The 19858-nt window shown below is 41.2% G+C and overlaps 1 protein-coding gene across 9 annotated transcripts in view; it reads left to right on the forward strand.

The window, feature by feature from the left end:
* CUX1 (cut like homeobox 1) overlaps positions 1–19858 on the forward strand; it is a 270373-nt gene that overhangs the window by 170653 nt on the left and 79862 nt on the right. For all 9 annotated transcript variants that reach the window (XM_061355539.1, XM_061355531.1, XM_061355532.1 and 6 more), the window contains exons 9-12: positions 1768–1816; positions 10968–11072; positions 13733–13921; positions 19738–19796. In XM_061355539.1, coding sequence (XP_061211523.1) covers positions 1768–1816; positions 10968–11072; positions 13733–13921; positions 19738–19796 — 402 coding nt within the window. The remainder of the gene's footprint in view (positions 1–1767; positions 1817–10967; positions 11073–13732; positions 13922–19737; positions 19797–19858) is intronic.

Raw genomic sequence — 19858 nt, forward strand, 5'->3', positions numbered from 1 at the left:
ACATACACAGTGGGGTTGCTTGCATGGTCTTAGGAACATCTTTTCCATGTGAAATACTGTCATTTCCATAACTGAGTTAACAAGTATTCTGGGGCTGGAGTCTAAAACAAGACATTTTGCAACTAAAGAGATCAAAAGTGTTGCTGTAGGTTTATGTTAACCTGCCCAGTGTCATCTTCTGGCTACTCCCTGCACATTTTGGATCCTTATTTGCCCAAGGAATGATGGTTCAATTCAGTAACTAATGTCTATTATTTATTATTAATTCAAAACATTGTGTGCATGAGTTCTTTCCAATGTAAGAGCACATTAGCTTCTCCTGCACAAGAAAGCACATGTTAATCTGTTTTCCATTATTGTCCAAAAGACTTTTTCAAAAGGCAATTCATGTTACCCCAACAACATTAAAGGCTGTAATTAAAAATACTTTTCCATTAATGTATATACATACACATTTACTTATTATGATCTTTTACTGCATTTCCCTGAGTGTGCATGTGGAGCCTAAAACGCTGTTGGAAGAGTAAGTCAATATTCAGTGTAATGATGAAGTGTTGAATGTGCGGGTACCCTCATGTACTTCCATTAACCATCTTTCTCAGCAAACACCTGCATAGAAAAATGGATCTTCTGTGGGATCAGCAGAAAACCAAGCCCTGACATTCCTGCATAGGCTGAGGAAGGGAATTCCAGTATTTCACAGCTTTTACTGATAATGATCTGCTACAGATTAAAAACAAAACCCAGACATTATGGTGTTGGCAGATTGCAAAAGGACTTGCTGGTTAAAGCTGCTGCTCATGGGAGATGAGAATAGTGTTTATTGCTTCCATATGGTCTAGAGATACAAGACAGGGAAAGTGTCTGGGGAGAAGTAATATATCTAATTACATTGATAAAGAACATACTTTTAGGTCTGTAGGCCCTTTTCCTGGTACCTTGCACAGGTGAGAGCATGAGTGTGGAATATCTTCCCATGATTCAGCATGAGGATACAAAAAGATTGCTTAAGGATTAGGTCCGTTTGTGTAAGTGGTGTCTTAGAAATGCTGGGGCTTTAAAGGGTCAGGGCTGGTAGCTGCCACCTAATACACGTACATGAAGGATCTGGTTTTCCTTGACTATTTGTATAGTTTTCAACCCTTTGACTTTCCTATTCAGCTCTGCAGAGTGCATTAAGAGCCTGGATCTAAATTTAGAGTTTCATAAATATGTGTCAAAACCCTCTTTTCTGTGTAATGTAAAATTAAGTTTCTTGGTCTCTTTGACCTCAGGATATTTTTTCTTTTGCTAAGTTTAGAACCAAACATCTAAGCATGCTGAAACAGAAGAGTAACAGGCTACTTTTGTGTACGTGTATACAAGTAGTTGGCTGTAGTCGGCTGTAGTGTTTGACTTCTCTGTAATTATCACTTGAGAAGCACCTTTACATGCAGGAGAGATGACACTGCCCTTCTGCAGAAGGTTCAGCACTAAGATCCTCAAAGATCTAATGAATATGCTCAGATACTCATTATTCATGTTCCCCCTTTCACTGCAAAAAGGGAACAGGCAAAGCAATTGGAGACTTGCAAACCAGTCCCCAGAGCTGAAACCTGAGAGGATTTCACCACTCAGAAGATTGGCTGATCAGTCTCACTGTGTCCTTTTAAAAACATACTGAAAATTGGTATTGTTTGTATGAATGTTGCAATTGTGCTGTGCATGAACTCGTATAGCAGGCATTCTTCATGTGATAACAGTACTTCTGCTCTCTTGTTCTCCCAGGGCTGATGAAATCGAGATGATCATGACAGACCTTGAAAGAGCAAATCAGGTAGGATTCTAAATGAGTCCCCTATAAAATTCTACGTGTGACTTGATCTTTTTTTCCCCCTTCTCTTTGGATTTCATGACAGTTCTTTTATGTGCACTTAGCAGTTGTAACTGCATAGAGTAAGAAACTATGCAAATTTAGAGGAAACTAGAGCTCTTCAGGGATACTCTATAAGGATTGTATGCATAGTAGAGCGCTGCTTGCCTTATATTTACCTTCTAATTATTTAAAATTAAGTTTCCCACTATAGTTACTCTGGGGTTTATGTTTCTAAATCCATCATGTTGGCTCTTACTCAGAATACAGGTAACTGGTTTACCCAAATTAAAGGGCTGCTGCCCTGCAGCAATGGCAGGGTTGCCAGCAGCCTGACCTAGGAAGGCCTGACCTGCTGCTGCAGCTTCAGCTTTTGTGGGCTTCTGTGGGCTTTTCTTTTTCCTTCTTTTTCTGATCTGTTTTATTGCTGTGTTAATTTTTAGCAAGGGTTGGATCAGGCTGTGCCATGCAGGAGAACAAAGACATTGCAATTTGTTCCTGCAGATGCTAATTTGGTAGGCTGTGAAATGTCTCTCCCACGTCCCCTCACAGCGCACACACTCCCAAGGAGGTGGCACGGTTGTATGGAACTTTCTAAAATGAAAACCTTTAAAAACCCAAACCTAACACCCAAGCAAAGTGCCCTTCTGGTCGAGTCTGTACTTCGAGTAACTGAGGTGATGAAGGAGGAGGTGTGTATGGACATGCAGGTTCCATGGGTGATGATTTCACAGAGGGGAACCTCAACCAGGCATTTGCTTATCCGGGAGCTTTGTTAATCCCTCTGTCAGGTAAGATCAGAGATGATAGATCTGAAGGCTCTCAGGTTATGGTTTCATGATCCATTTGAAGCTTACCTAAGAGCAGCTCACCCCCAGGAGGAACAGTTGCAGCTCCTTCCCCACCATGCAGTCCTGCTGCACACCTCATGCTGTCACTAATGCTTGTGGAGCCAGAGCAGGTCACTGATCCTGTTGAAAACTAAACCCCCTCCAGCTGCTGTTTTGTTTTGTCTTTTCCTTTTGCTAGCTCAGCTTTCAGCCCCACACTCCCCTGGTGCAGCTGACAAGTACAGCAAGTTTATTGTCCCTTACATCAGTGCTTTATAAATTGGAAAAATACTAATGAAGCAGAAGGCAGATTTGGAAGTTGTTGGGTTGATTATTCAGTCAGTAAAAGAAAACTGGGGTTTGCACAGTGGGTTTTTAGTTCTGTCAAAGAACTTTTGTAGACACCATTAAATATTTATGAAAGTGCTAGTAATTATTTGAAAATCTGTAGACTTTTTAGAAATGATGTAGGTGTTAAAGATGTTTTAGTAGAATTATTTTGTGGGTTTTGCAAAGGCAGCACGTTTTGCAGTTACAGCAGTGATTTACCCAGTAGGTTTTTTCTTTTCTCTGGGTAGAAAGGGGGTTGTAGTTAAAGAACAGGTATTTTTGATGTCCTCATTGCCATACTAAAATGGAATATATCTATTTATCTAGAAATGTTAAAGATATTTTTCTGTCTAACTGGAGCAAACTTGCAATATGTTTGGGGTTTTTTTTACTTTATTTTGGGGTCTTTTTTGTTTAATCAACCAAAAATTATAGCTGATTATGTGCGTAACCCTTCCTTTGGTTGCAGTCCAGCAAACTCTGTGTGTAAACATCAGTGTGCAATTCATCCGTGCTGTTGTAAAGGCAGAAGAGGTGATTCTATCTCCCCTTTCTCCATCTCCTTTCCTCTCCCAGCTGCTCTGGCCCTGTCTTCTTCCTAGCAGCAGCTTTTGCAATTGGGGGACCCTTCACTGATTCCATTGAGCTCAGTAACTGCAGGGAAGCCTGGATTTGGAGTGAAGGGGCCAGGTTTTCCAACAGTGCTGCGATGAGGGGCATAAGGGAAGTGGGTGGCCTGGGAGCAGACAGGGAAAGGAAAGTTCACGAGGGAGCTCCTGGAGTAGCTCAGCTGCTTTGCTGGAACATGCCCATAGCCCTTGTCTTGTGTGATGCTTTACCTTTCTAAAACACTTCTATAATAAAGCAATCTTTGTAGCAGCAATTCCTGTGTTTTACCTCTTTATAGCTGAAAGAAAGAATTAGAAGAAATTAAGTCCGTTGCACAGGCCAGAAAGTGAGCTTGCATCAGGCTCAAGTGTTACAGTTGCAGAAACAAGTACTTAAAGTAATTATATATTTAACAGTTAAACTAACATTTCCTTTTATCATTTCAGTAAGTACTTATTCCCCATTATTAAGGCTACCTGTAAAGAGTGATGCTCAGCATGACTCCTGCGTTCAGGATAGACTGCCTTTCTGATTCTCATGGGAGCTTTTCCTGCTCTGGAATTAAAACGTTCCCAAATGACAGGGTTTTTTGGAGCAGAAATTTACAAAACAGGAAAAAAATTTTACTGAAAACGTGAAAAATATTTGCTGTAAATTTTTAAATGTCTGATATTTCTTGAAAATCCCTGTCTTGGTTCCTGCCCTTTCTAAATCCAGAGCTGGCATTTATGAGCTTCCCTTGCTCTGTGTGAGGGGACCTCTGACTCTTAAGAGGTGGAGAGTGTCATTTCCCCCTCCAGTTCTGCAATAACGGGAGGATGGATGTACTCACTGACATATTCTGGGTGGTAAAAGCCTTGGGAACAGAGCTGATGTAACTCTCCACCCTTATGTCCTGTTGGGTAAAGCATAGACCATTCTTAATCTTCAGACTCCATCATGTCTCTTCCCCCACTGTTCTTCCCTCATTTGGATCCTCAGATTGTTTCATGCACGAGCTTTTGGGGCTTGTTTGTGTGCTGTCATCCCCAGATGAAATTATTAGCTCGTAGAAATAATTACCTTTAAATACCAGTGAGCTTTGCAATTTTCTACTTAGAGAGAAAAAGGGGTAGTGACTGCAAAGCTCGGTCCCTCTCCATTGTATCATTAATGCAATATATAAACTGTAAACCTAATCAACAAGAGAAATCAATCACTCCCTTGAAAGCAGCAAGCTGGGTGGGAGGGTTGGATGTGGCTTCTGGATGCAGCAATGTGATGGCAGCACTGTTATGGTGAGGTGGATCCTGGCTGGGAGGTGGCTGTCAGCAGTGGCCCATGGAGTGACTCTTTTGCTTTAAAGTCCAGAAAGCTATAAAGTGGTACAAAAAAGACATTAATAGTACATGAAGATGGCTGGTCTACCTAGGCCTGCCCAGAGAGGAGCCATCAGCTCCAGAACATGTAGCTTTAGCAGGGATGCACAATCTGAATGTAACATCCCTGACTTGTGCGAGGTGCAGCTGTGTCATCTGCAAGACAGAAGAGCTCCTGGCATTGGCAGCTGGGGTCTGTGATCCCTCTCAGCTCCCCTCCTTGGCTTGTATGGCCTATATCTGTAAAGGGCTGAAGTCAAATTATAACTAAATGCAGTGGGAATGGCTTATTTCACTTTGCTAACCCACCAGCTCGATAATGAAAATAACCTGAGAGTTCACGCCCCATTTCCATGAAGATTTAATAATCCTGTAGTTTGGGGAAGGGACTCGTTTTATTAAGATTTCATTTTGCACAATAAATCACTGCATATTTTCTGATATGCTACGAAGTATAATAATAAATAATTAAAGCTAAACTCTGCGTACTTGTCAAAATAAATGATTTATCATAGTTTGGGATAGAGCATCTTTGAATTTTTTATTGTTTGATTCCCAGAATATTACCATTTCCAATCAGGGAAGTTAATGAAGCTCCAGGGTGCTTTTTTTTCTGCACTTGCAGCAGTTACAGTTGTGTGAATGTATATTTGACACAAATATTTATGGTTAGCACTTTTCTGTACCTTTTCAAGTTTACACCTTTCTCCTCAGTGTTTATGGCAGTAAGTCAGGAATCTTTGGGATGACAGATTTATTCAAATGAATTATAATTCTGTTTCTATACTCCGTGTAGCAACCTGGAGCCAGCCAGTTGTGTGTGAGAAAAACGGAGGCTTTGACTGAAAAGAATAATTCTTCTTATGTTGTGAAATTAGGAATAATTTGGAGTGGTAAAAAGAAAGGGAGAGAAGCTCATTTTAAGGTTCTAGTAGTGAGTGTGGTTTCATGCCATTCATATGTCCAGATTTCTTTGCTAGCTTTAGATATTCAGTTCACATTGTTTAAAAATTGAGAAGCCTCCAGTATCTGAAGGAGGTCTACAAGGATGCTGGAGAGGGGCTCTTCATCAGGGACTGTAGCAATAGGACAAGGGGTGATGGGTTCAAACTGAAACAGGGGAAGTTCAGGTTAGATATAAGAAGCAGATGATATTCCCTATCAGATGAGGTCCCTTCATCCAGTGATTTCACTACCTCTAAAAATGGAATACTAACATTTACTTTATAAAGTGCATTGAGATCCTTGCATGGAGAGGTGCTGTATAAAGGCAAAATATGGTTAATACTATTTTCATACAAACACAGCAGTTTCCTGTAAATGCTTGGCCTTCAGTTGGGAATACATTTATCTGGCAGCCTTTCAGTGCACAAAGGAAAGTGCAATAGCCTGAAGACAAGAGTGAAGACAACCCAAGCTCTTCTGTTTGTTGGAGGGCTTTTTTACTTATTTTCATGTAATATTCCTTTGCTGGAAAAAATAGATGGCAGAGCCCTGAAGAACCTTTCATGGCGTAGATTTTCGGATAACCTGGCTGTTGTTCTGGGAAAGCTGGGCTCGTTTCAAGGGTTTCAAATACATTTGTATGGCTCGAAAGTTAGAAAATGAAAGCCCATTGAACCAGTTTGCTGTAATTGATCTCATACTCTGAGAAACAGAGCTTCTGCAGCAGCTTGCAAGTAAGAACATCAGCTTCAAGCACTCAAAACCAAGCCTGTTGATTACTGCCATAACTGGGCTCATTAACTTCAGCAGAATTACTTGTGATAATGTAACACTCCTGCCCATAGGAAGATTCTTCTACATATAGCACTGAATTCAGCATGTAATAAGGAAATACAGTTTGGCTGGTGGAACTTTAAGGGGAAGATTACACTTTTTTTGCTTGTAAGCATCTCATTTTGCTATTCACACCACTGGTCTTTGATCAAATTAACATTTTACTGTAAGTAGAAGAGCATTCGGTTCATGCTATTCATTATCTTGTCAGGAAACAATGAGAATAATTTAAACTGGATATATTGTGTAAGGCTTTGGGGTTTTTTAATTGGAAAGCACACAGCAGCATTATGCTCATGACCTGCTGGCTCCAATGGGAACAGTACAATATTTACATGCTGAATTAAGGAGAATAAAAGTATTTTGAAATACTTTGTTGCCAGGGAGGTAGCTCTATGCTAGAAAAACATCAGTATAGAAATGAGGAGGAATTGCATGATCTAACTATCCAGAAAAATAGCAGTATTAGGCAATGCTGGGTTTGCATCACCTCTCTGAAGACCAGTAGTGTGACTGTCATTGGTCATGGTGGGGTTTCTGGGTTGTGCATAGAAGATTTGGAGGTGAGGAACCAAGAGTTTTAGCAGTGAGTGATGAAAAGCAGCAGTACTATGGCAGATACATTTCTTAACCGAAGTGGGATAGTTTCAGACAAAGAGAAGGTTGTGTGAACTTCCCAGTGACTGAGGTTGTGCAAGCTCACTAGGTTTTAGCCATTTTCCATCCTGGGCGTCTGTCTCTGCCTGCACTTTCTTATTTCAGGAAAAATTATTCAACCATTTCTAAGGACAAGATCAGGACAAAAAGTAATCCAGTTTTCCCCACAAGTTGCAAGTTGTTCTCACTTTGGTGAGGAGCCTGCTGTGCCCCTATTGAAGACAAGGGCTTTGGCACTCGATGAAGGAGCGTTTGCCTTTTTCTCAGGGTTGTATCTTCTGTTGCTCAAGTAGGAGGGAAGGAAAGAAAGGGAAAAACCCCAAGTTTGGCCAGCCTATAAGCGTCTGAAAAAAACCCCAAGAGTTCAGACCAACTCAACAGAATCTGGTTTGAATTTGTCAGCTTTGATGTCTGTGCCTGTCCCAAGCACGCTGCAGTCTATCGCTGTGCCGGCTGGTGAACATTAACCAGCCAGGTTTTACTTCTCTTGGTGGCAATGTAAGGTTCAGTGCCACTTCAACAGGGAGCACGGGGAGGGGAGACGCTCCCCCAGGCTGCCCCTTCTGCGATGGGGAGACGGGCAATGCTGGCGTGAGAGCACGGAGAGCAGGAAGCGGAGACTGGAGTCGTGCTGGGGAGGGAGGAAAGGAGGGAGGAGAAGAACCAGGACGGGGCTTCCACGAGGACAGCTGGAGAAGAAGCAACGAGGAAAAGAGGAAGGAGGAAATCGTGGGGGTAAGGCTAATTCTGGGAGTTTGTGTACTTGTTAGGTCGTGCGAGGTATGAGCTTGCCTGGAGCTAAAGGCAGCACGAAGCTCAGAGGAGGCAGAAATGGTGCTTCCAGCAGCCAAAATGAATTAGGAAGGGAACAAAGTGACGAGCAGAGGGGGGTGGAAGTCAGAGAGGGAAAACCATAGTGTTCTCCAGGGGGGCAGTTGCTGTGTGGGGTCTCGAGTGCAGGTGAGAGACAGCCAAACACAGCCTGTGCCACAGGGGGTGGTTGTGTTTGACACCACCTGAATGGAGATGTGCTGGGACTTAAGGAGCCCATACACCTCAAGATGGAGGTTGTGCCAGTGCATTCATTAAGGATTCTGAAGCACTTGGCTCCTTTGGTGGTGGAAACCAGAGCGCAGCCTGTGAGGAAGCGATTAATCCTATCTGCAGAGGAGGGTGGGATTAGTTTGCAGTAAATAAACCGCAGAGGTCACACACGGAACAAGGAGTACGAAGCAAAATACTCATTCAGTGAGCATTATTCATCCTGAGAGCTGAATGAAGCAGGGGGGGTCTTGTGGGGAGAAGCAATAGCATGTTACTGAGTGGTTCCAGCCTGCCTCCCAAAGCCCCGCACGCAGGGGGTGGCCGAGCACACCCGCGGCCCTGGAGCTGGCTTTTCAGAACTTCTAAGTGCTCAATTTTGAACCTGCTGTTCTTTTAACAGGTTTTTATGTGTAATTTATAATTTATATTGCAATAGCACCCACAAGTGCTTTCCAGGCGTTGAATGCATCTCTGATTATGGCTCGAAAATGCTTCCATTCTGGAATAAAAAATAAGAGGAAAATTGACGCGTATTTCCCAAGCAGAATAGCCCAAAGTTTCTGTTGGTGTCTTTTCAACAATGCCTAGTATGAAATCTTGTCTAATATTATTCACAGGATTACAACAGGTGGTGTGAATTGGCTGGGGAGGCTGTGCAGAGAGGGCAGCTGACAGCTTACTGTATATGCAGATGTAACATCTATTAGAAATACCCTCTGTGGTTTGCTTGCATGCGAGCTGAATAGGTTCTGAAAACAATGCTGCTGTGAATGGAAGCCATCAGCAGAATTGCTTAAGGCTGCAAAACTCATTACTTATACAGCAGTAGAGCAAGTGCCACAGTGTAGTAACTTGTCCTGCTTTGCTGGAGTTGTTTAGCAGTTATTAGATCAATATATGTACATCCACATCTAATAAAGTGCAAGAAAATAATTTATCTCAATGTGTACTGTTAGCTCAGGTTTTTATCCTGATATTACCCAACTGCATAAACAACATCAACTTTCTTTCTTGGTGCCTTTTTAATGCTGCTGCCATGTTTTCAAGCACACAATAGGTTGTGTCCCATGCTCTGATTATTAGAGCTGCGATACTGTACTTTTTACAATCACATTTTAATTGCAGCTGTAGAACCCATGCAAAATCATTTAATATAATGTTGTGAGCAAATAGCACAGATGATGCATTTAGTATTTGATTGCTGTTAGTTTACTGATTGATTACACATGCAGACAGAGTCTCTGCTTTGACTAGAAGCTCAAAGATCATGCACCCATACAGGGATATAGGTTTTATATGTACTGCTTTAGATGACTGAGGATTTCAAAAGGATTAGCTGAAAAAACAAGGAGTCTGACACACAGAAATATGGCAGTTTATGGTGGCTTAAAAAATGGCAGTGTGAATTTATGACTCAATAAAGGAAGGGGACCCATCAGTGTAAAGGGTAAAAGTTGATCAAGAAAAGTTCTGGCCATGATTTGCAGCAGCTCATGGGTTTGGAAGAGTTGCTGATACATCTTACAAGTAGAGATAGAAAATTATGCTAGCTGTTTTCTAATGAAAGTGCAACATGATTTGCATGGGATAGCCTGGATGACAAGCAGTGACTACTCAAGGAGGTTTCAGTGTGGCTTTATGACAATAAAATACATTTCTTTTAAGAAGAGAGAAGAAAGGTTGGCTAGGAGGAGTATATACTGTAGAACAACCAGCTTCTGTTCCACTTCTCTGAACAGAAGCTTCTACACAGTTATGGAAAGGACTTTGCTGCTATTTATTGCCTGAAGTTACTGATCCATCTGTCTCTACCCAAACTCTTGTACAGACAGTCTTTCCTCATAATTCTGCCTTTCTCCTTTCTATCATTACTCAGTATTTATAGGGGAATTCTATCTGGTAGCCAGGTCCCAGGCTGATCAGATATTGCGTAAAACCTCAGCAGTTGGTAACTGAGCTGTGCAAAATCGTCAGTTTAGGGTTAAATATTGCTGAATAAATAGATGTGCTGAAAGAACAGAATCTAACAATTCGTGTTTGGGGAAATAATTACTGAAGAAAGCAAGCCCACAACATTGTGTGTGTGTTCGAGAGAATGGTCAGAATATCTTTTAATTCAGCATTTACCCGTGAGAATTATTCCCATGAGGAACCTTGCAATAAAATCTGCTTGGTCTATGAGAATAGAAAGAAATTGAATAAAAAGACTCCATTTCCACTTGTATTTATTCAGTCTGGGAAATTCAGTGGGCCGCAGCATTAGTATCAGCAGGGGATTCCTTGCTCCTAGCGTTAAATTACTGTCATAATCGCTCAATTATTTCTTCCTTGTACTGTTTAAAATAAAAATCCATCACATTCTATGTTTTTTCCTAACATTTATTAGGTTGAGTGTTTAGGAAAATCAATTATATTCAGTCAGGCATGAATTGATGAATGTTCTTGTAATAATTGTCAGTTGTTAAACTGAATGTACTTTCTCTTTTCACCCCTTTTCATTTCCTTCAGAGGGCAGAGGTGGCTCAGAGAGAGGCAGAGACCTTAAGGGAGCAGCTCTCGTCAGCTAACAAATCTCTCCAACTTGCTACGCAGATCCAGAAGGCACCTGATGTGGTGAGAGAAAATATTTACTGGCTCTTACAGGTTTCTGACATTCCTACAGAACAACTCTTTCAGTTTAAGCTCGCAGCTATAAAAATACCTGTTTGGAGTAATATTTTAACTGCAGTGGAATTGTGTTCCTTTGGGGTTGTGGTTTGGTTCAACTTCTGAGGGGCATGGTGGCTTGAGAAGACCACGGGAAGGACAGAGGTGACTGGTATGGTGAGCCATAGCTCTCCTAAGCTGGTCTAGGAGGATAGCAGTGACTCAGAAGTTAAATCACATCAGTAAGGGCATCAGCAGAGGAAAAATAAAGGGATTGATGCAGTGTAACAAACAGTGCCTTGGTGGGCCATCAGCACTTGCCTGCCTGAAGGGCACAGAGGAGGTGTGGAGCTTCAGACCAAGGGACCAACTTTGCCCAGTGTTGGTTGCATTAGTGGGGACCTACTGCCTGCTCATTCTTCTTATTCATAGTGTATGGGCTGTCAGAGGAACTGGAAGTAAGTTCAGTATCATTCCAGTTTTCACTGGATATATCTAAACTGAAAATTACACCTATAAACCCAATAAAAGAAGCTTAGAAAATGCAGAAGATATCCTGCACTCCTAAAGATTTCGTTGCTTGTTGTGTGTCTCTAAATAAAGCAAGGAGTGCTGTTTGGGGAGATTGGTAGCGGTGACTGTGCTGATCAGACCTTGTGGGCACAGGGTGTTGTTACAGGACTCCAGCTGGTCCTGGGTTAACAGGTATCACAGATGAGCAGGCAGATTACTTTGATTTTTGTTTGCCAAAGGAAAAATAGGAGTATTTAAATGTAAATATGCAATTAAGTGAAATTTAGTCTTCTTCTAAGCAGCAGATTTACCAAACAAAAGGAATTGTGCTCGTTATATTGCTTTTTTACTTGCAAGCCATATACATGCTTGACACTGATATTAGAGAAACACGCGGTTGCCTTTAAAATACATTTGCAGAAAATGAATAACAAACCCTAAGTCCTCCGGATCTGTTTGGTCGTCTATTAATACGACCCAGTATTTTCTCAGAGATGGCAGAAGATAGATACGCAGGCTGCAAAATACAAAATAAGAAGCCTGAATATCACTTGTAACTCTGAATTACCTACCTCTTCTTATCTCATGTCCTAGTCTTATCATTATTTTAACATTAGGTCTTTCTTGTATTTAATAGTACTTCTGCACTTCATTTATATTTAATATGACAACTACTGCAGGAGGAAAATGATCATTATCTATCTTATTTCAGACTCTACGTTCGAGTCTCAATAGGCACAAGCAGCAGATGATTATATAACTTGTGATGTTTCATGCAAGCAAATTAGAGGTTTTTTCAAGTTAAAAGTATAATTCAGTGTAATAGGAAAGCGTTGTTAACTGCTGTTCCTACATGTAGCTTTCTGAGATACAATGCTATGCAGTCACTGGGAATCAAGCTAAGTGTTTAGAAGATATGGAAAAGGCATTTTGTTGTGCCTGTATTTTCCAGCAAAGAGGGGATGGAGTATATTTCAACCTGCTGCAATGTCATCTTGAATTGTAAGGAAAGTGCTTGGGTGACAGCACAGGGGGGTTGAGTTTTCAGCTTTTTTGCCGTAGGATCTTTGGTATAATGCTTACGATCATTGTGTGTGTCTCTTGTAAATGGATTCTTTCCTCCTTCACTGGTGTTTTCTGAGGAACAGCCATTAACCTTTGTAAGATGTGTTTTAGGCTTTATAATGCAATGTGCCTTCTTTATTGGGCTGCCTCACGCTCCCCAGGTCTGCCCAAGAATTTGTGTGTGTTCTTCATGGAAGAGAGGTTCAGAGCTCTGATGCATTATAGCTATTGATCTCTTAACACAAAAGGAGACAAAAGCAGTGGTACATTTAGTCTGTGTTACCTTTTCTGAATAGATCTGCCTTCTTAACTTCTCTGTCCCCTCTTAATTCTTGTCCTACTGGAAAGTTGGGTCCAGTGAGGAGGTTTCAGACTTGAGGACAGATTTTGCAGCTGTTGGAAATGGGAAGAAGAAAGATCCTGATTTGGAAAAGGGAATCTGTAAAAGTGGAGGCCGAAGGGAGAATGGCCTTGTCTTACAGCTGTCACATCTATCTTCATCCCCATGGAGAAGAGGTTTTAGTTGCTAGCAATAATATTTAACAGTGAGCAATTTTCAGGCAAGGAGCAAGTGCATTGGAAGCAGCAGTTTGGGGCCATTTCTGACTATTTTGCCTGAGCTGTGCAGCATGCCTCCAGACAGCCAAAGGCACACGGCTCTGCCCTTCCTGATTAAGCAATTCTGCTCCATTACTTCCGAATATTTTATCTGATTAGTATTTTGTAAGCACAGATTTTCATAGTTGTCAAAGCATTTGGACTATTAATAATAAATAGATCTAAATAGAATCCTTTGACTTTCACTGCTGCATCTTTTCAGTGCACTTCTGAAATAGGGACATTTATTCTCTCCATTAGCCCTATTTTACCCAAGAGCTGTGCTGGGGAGTAGGAAGGTTCATCTTCCAGATTCACACAGTCAACCACAGGAGTCCCAGCTTTAGAAATTGTTTGTTTTTCTCATGCCACCCGGAGCCGTGCTTGATCCTTACCTACCTGCCCTCAATTCAAGCTTGTTGCCTTTGTTTTGTTTCATGTTTTCCCATTAGGAGCAGGCCATCGAGGTGCTGACACGGTCCAGCTTGGAGGTGGAGCTGGCTGCGAAGGAGCGGGAGATTGCCCAGCTGGTAGAAGATGTCCAGAGACTCCAGGGCAGCCTCACCAAGCTGCGGGAGAACTCCAGCAGCCAAATCTCCCAGCTGGAGCAGCAGCTGACTGCCAAGAACAGCACACTTAAAGTAAGGCTCAGTTCCATGCTCAGCACCTTTCAAAGGATACAGCCTTTATACCAACATTGGGTATTACTGGTGGAAGTTTGCTGTGATTCTGAGAGGCACCATAAAAGCCCCTGACTTCTTCAGTGTGCTGTTGAATTCTGTTTTCTGTGGCATTTTATTCTAAGTGATCTCAGGTTTGTGGAAATATGATTGACCTAGTTCTCACTGTTTTGAAATCTGTTTGTGCAGAACATGACTACCTTTAGAATTACAACCACTAGCAAACCCCATCATGTATTTACCATGGCTCTGGAGTGCAGTAGCTGAACTGGAACAGCACAGCAAATCTGTGTTAGGTTTTAAAACTTTCAATTCCCACTCCACTGATTGTTATTGAAGATTTGCCAGGAATGTTTATGATCTATCTTTGAATTTACCTGCTACCCATTCCAGTTCTCTCAACTGGCGAAGGGAAGTGTATCATTTAGAGCATAAAACCCAGCACAATCAGAGACTGCTTTTTAGCCTTAATAACCATCTCATTCATTCTTTTAGCTGTGTGTTTGCTGCACAGTAATTCTCATTTAGAATTAGCAGTTCAGTCCTGAACTCGTTTCCATACCAGCAGCACTGCACTAAACCCAGAAGAAGCATCTAATCGTTTTGTGAGTGACCCTTTTACCTTTTGCTCCAGCAGCTTCACTTTCTTTGTGCACTAGCCCACAGAGTTTTAGTCTATCAGTAAGCATGAAAAATGGTTCCTAACATGTGTTATGAATCAGTTTCCTGTAAGTCCTGTTTCTTTCATTGTTCTACCGTCTATGAGCTTCAAAGTGTAAACAAGATAAATTTATCTATTCCATTAAAGACTTCATAGTTTTTGCAGGTTTTATAGTCTGAGGGTTTTTTGAAAGCAGGAGGCTGATAGTCCCCACTTAGCTCTGCCTCTGGCGTGGGCAGCTTTCCTCTATCACAGTGATTTAAGGTTCAATTGAAACTCTTACAAATTGTTTTAATTCTGACATTTTTTAGGGCTTACTGGTTTTGCTCTGGCGCTTTTTCATTTATGTGGAGAAATGGCTGTTAGGAATGAAAGCAGAAGTGTTGCATTCAGTCTGCTTTCAGCGTGTCTTCAGACAGCCTTTTTTATGAAAATGTTGATGAAAATTCAGTAGAGCAAAGGAAACCCTTTAGGTTCCTATATTGATAGTATCAGTCTCTGCCCATCTGTCGCTATGTGAGCACTACCCTTAATGAGGGAGGAAGGAGCTGGCCTGGTTTTGAGCAACACATTTTGCTGGCTACACCTGTCTTAAAGGGGTTTTTTATTTTTTCATAAAGCCTGATAGAAAATATCTTGAGTCCTTGCACTTGACAGATTTTCTTGGAATAAAGCATGTTCCTGGTGAGGTCAGTATTAGTTTAGCCATTAACTTCAAAGGGAACAGGATCATAGAAATTACAGAGCAAGCCTTTGATTTTCAGTACAGTAATCTCCTTCCATTTTCTCATAGGCTTGCCCGGGTAATGCTCTGTATTTAGGTTCTTGTTGATAGTGTCTGATGCAGTGACTCTATTGATAAAATTTGAGTCATTTCAACCCTCTCTAACCTTATTTGTTGCAGTATAAAAATATTTCACAATACATACTTTTACCCCTAAGTGCTGGGAAAACCTGTGTCTGAGATCTGTTGTACAAAGACCCAAATCTCAGTGGCAATGTGTTGATCTCATGTTTGATTATAGAGGGATTGCTTCAACTGAGATTGTAATGGTTGCCTCCACCAAAAATGAATCACAGTTTCACAAATTAAAGCAATGTTCTCAGACCATATCTTGGGGGAATTCTTTAATACCCTGTGACTTAATGAAACAATACAGAAATACTTTCAGAATTATTGCTTCTTTATCTTCATCTGATCTAATAATCAAAACATGTCCTCTAGCAACAAGTCTTTTCTAATCGTATTTGTATTAACCCTTTGTTGCTGGGTGTTAGAGCTTCCCTGCTACCCAGTTACAATAAAGCAGTGCTAGTTAGCAAAGAGATCCATCAGATAACCTGGGTTAATTAAATATGGGCTTTTTAGTTTATCACTCTGAACTATGGCATTAGTCTTATGGGGGTTTTTAGATGTTTTAGAACCATTAATACAGCACATGGTATTTACCTAAGACACTTTAGTTAAAGACACAATAATAACTTACTCAGTTGTTAAAAATAAGAGGGGAGCCAATCTATGTATGCTCCAACATGAGTTTATTCACACAACAAATGCAAGACAATTCCTTAACATGGAATATCTTCTGATCTAGTGTGTAAAACACCACCACTCCATTCCTTCTGTCCTCTGGCTCCCTGCATTATTGTCTGTTGGAGGAGGTTAGGAAGTATTTTGTCTGAATTAAGCAGGTTGATATTTAGTGCAAAGTATTAGTTCCTCCAGATTGTCTCACAGCTTGAACCTTTGTTATACCATGTTCTGTGCATTTCACAGGGTTCTTTGAGACAATTACCATACTAATACATTTTAAAACAGTCATTCACTGGGAAGATGCCAAGTGCCTAAAGAGTCTGCTTATATACAGGCAGTGCATTCTCAGTTGTTAGTTTATATTGTTTAGTAAAGTATACATTTAGGTGCAGATTTTCCATGGCAACAATCTCTATATTAGGTACTTGGAAGTGATGGATGTATGTGGGTTTTATACAATTCAAAGTAAAATACTGCTGGTTGCCAACCTGCTATAATAGTATACAAGTACCTGAGAGTCCAAAGCAGCTTCATTTTGTCAAAGCAGCTTTTCATTTTTTTTACTAGCTGGGCTTTTCACCTAAAATTCTCAGAAATATTTTCAGGGTAAAGCATATCCCTATACAGTTACATTTAATATAGAATCATAGAAACATAGAATAGTTAAGGTTGGAAAGGACCTTAAGATCATCAAGCTCTGACCCCCCTGCCATGGGCAGGGACACCTCGCAGTAAATCATATCACCCAAGGCTTTGTCCAACCTGGCCTTGAACACTGCCAGGGATGGAGCATTCACAACCTCCCTGGACAACCCATTCCAGTGCCTCACCTTTCCCTAACAGGAAAGAATGACAATGGGAATCATTAGCTTTTCTTGTATTTTATCTCTGTTTCTACAAAAGGCTTTTTTCTTAGCATGTCCTTGCATAAGGAACTAACAGATTAATCCAGGATATTGTTTGTTTTAAATTTATTCCAGTGCTTTATATACTGAGGGCTAGTGTAAATAGCCAGTTATCCCTACTGTAAAAGCTATCCTGTAGACCCCAAAACGCTACAAGTAAGGAAGAGAAGAATTGTACTGTATCCTTGCTTTAAGCTGTAGAGGAGCGAGAAGCAGTTAGAAGATGGCCAGGGGGAGCTGAAAGATGCTGTGTGGTGGTCAGCACCATCCTCCCATTGCCTGCATTGGAGTTTTAAAGCTGTCAGCCATGATGCTCAGTCTCCTACCCAGTACCGAGTGCTCTCTGGCTCGCTGGTTTAAAGATCCCTCTCCAGTCTTACTGAGCCTCATCTGGTGCATTAAAAAGTCCAGCTGGATTCCATGTTAAAGTGACTCTTTTTCAGCACCAAGCTGCAGCTTGAAAAGCTGCTTGAACTCATGGCACATTGAAGCTTGGCCCTCCTTAAAACTGAGAGGACTGAAGTGACCCTTGGGCCCTGGGGTTATGTAGTGCATTTGCATAATGAGATTTCAACACATGTTGGAGGTTATCAGAACCTCAGACATCTTTAGTATTTGTAGGATTTTCCTGGTCACCTTATCCAGGACCAGAACACCTGTACAGCTGTCTCTGCTATATAAAGCAAAGTCAGTAATCCCTGTAATTCCAGTTAGTAAGTGGAATTTGGTAAGGCAGGCCGTGTCTGGTGAAATGGCTAAAAGATGTGTGTCTTTTCTGTCTATTTAACACATCTGAATGACTGCATGAGTTACTGATGGCTAAGGATTTAGGACACAGGACTTTCTTAAGAGGCCACTTGTTTCACCAGTGTTCCATAGAGTGCAAATTCCACACTTAACAGTTTGTGCTTTCTTGCAACAGTCAGTGGTGCTGATCCATTAAGAGCTGCTTGTTGAGCAGCTGCCAGAGCAGGGCCCATCCGTTAACTGCTGGGAGATGCCTTTTGTCAGCAGTGACTAAGGACTGTGGATTGTGGTGTCAAAAAGCAGGAACAAGAATTTAAGAGGGTGGTATATTAATAACATGGATGTCCACTTTGTCACTGCTTTTTAATGTGTGTACTAATGCAAGAAGGAAATGCCAGCAATGCCTCAACTGGAAAGGGCTTGACAGGGAATCTCTTAATAGATAGCAAAATCGCTGGAAATCCAACAAAGCCCCATCATGCTGCTGTTGTCACTTGAAGAAGCCTCATTTAAATTATTAAGATGGCTCAGATGATGGACTTGCTGACCTGTGGGTGCTGTATTACAGTGTTCAGGTTTGCTGCTTGTACCCATTGGTAGCTTTGAGATGGGTGACATGTACACACGGGCTTACTTGGGTTAAGAGGTTCCTACTTCTAATTGTTCATGTGTCCCAGCCCTGCTGTTCATACACCCGTAACTGCTGGTGTGGAACTTTATGGGGCTGCATTTAAAATGGGTTTGCTATAATTATCCATGTTCACTGCAGGCCTTCCCTGCCTTCCTCCTGCATTCAGCAAGCAGCCCAGGAGTGGTGCAGGATCCTCTTCAATTCACTTCTCCTCTGAAGGCAGCCTCTCCTGGACATAAAGCCCTATTTTCCTTTTTCATGTCATATATTCCTTTCATTTTCAAAGCAGATGCTCTGTCTTTGAGGGTGCTTTGACCTTGTGTTATTTCTGTTTCCTATGACCTTTGGGTTTCTGTGACAATTTTTACACCAAAAAAATGAAGTGAAGAGAAGCTACCGTGAACTTACCCATGGAAGTTGTAAGCCAGTAAGCTCTGCTCTTTCTTTGCTTAAATCAGGTGTGCCTGTACTAAGCAAAGAAATTATTAGTGGGAAATGAATGTGGCTCCTGCAAGCAACATAACAGCACCAATTATGTATCACTATGTTTTAGGCCTCCTGAAGCATTTATCCTGTAGTGATGAGCGCTGTTGTTGGGAGCTGGGTAAGGTCCAAATGTGTAGCATTGTGTTAGAAGGTTTATTTCAACATTTGTGGCATCTTCAGACCAAAGAGAAACCATTGAAACAGCCCCAGGTCAGGTAGACCTGAGCAAAAAGACCTGCTGAGTTGGTCTCAATGCTTCATCTCCAGTGTGTAATCATATTAGCTATTGCAATAAGTAATGCTTGTAAAATGACATGGTACAGCTGTTTTGTTTGAGCATGAGGCATTGTAGAAGTCTTCAAGCCTAAGGCTTGTTCGAGTCAACAGCAGCTTCTTCAGTCTTCTTTTTTCTTTTCCACGTAGATAAGGTTATCAAGAACTGTCCTATGTGTCCTATCCAGTGTGTGCCAAAGCATCCTGCTTGGTTATTCCATTTATCTGTTGCATAAAGATTTCAGGTGCCCCCATTTTTAATACCTTCTTTCCTGAGCACCTAACAGTGACATTGCAAACAGCCAAATTGGGACCTACTGAATTCTGTAACGCTTGGCACTATGTAAACAAAGGAAGAGTGAGGTATAATTGTGTTTATGTTGAATTGGTTATAGTTTGTTTTCTAATACATGTAAATTAGGTTCGAGTCATTAACCCTCACTTGTGCTGCTGTATATATGGAATAATTTAAAGATGATTTTGAAAGCCTGCAGAAAGAAAAAAACCTAAATAATTAAATCCATCTTCTTTCTTTTAAAGCAACTGGAAGAAAAACTGAAAGGACAGGCTGATTATGAAGAGGTTAAGAAAGAATTAAAGTAAGTGTTAAATGCTTACCGTAATTTTTTCACAAACTGTAGTTTAACAATGCTTGTTAAAT

The sequence above is a fragment of the Neopsephotus bourkii genome, unplaced genomic scaffold, assembly GCF_033783945.1.
Source record: "Neopsephotus bourkii isolate Nb327-2 ecotype Australia unplaced genomic scaffold, CSIRO-AGI_Nbou_v1 NB_804, whole genome shotgun sequence".
In the NCBI taxonomy this organism is placed as follows: Eukaryota; Metazoa; Chordata; class Aves; order Psittaciformes; family Psittacidae; genus Neopsephotus; species Neopsephotus bourkii.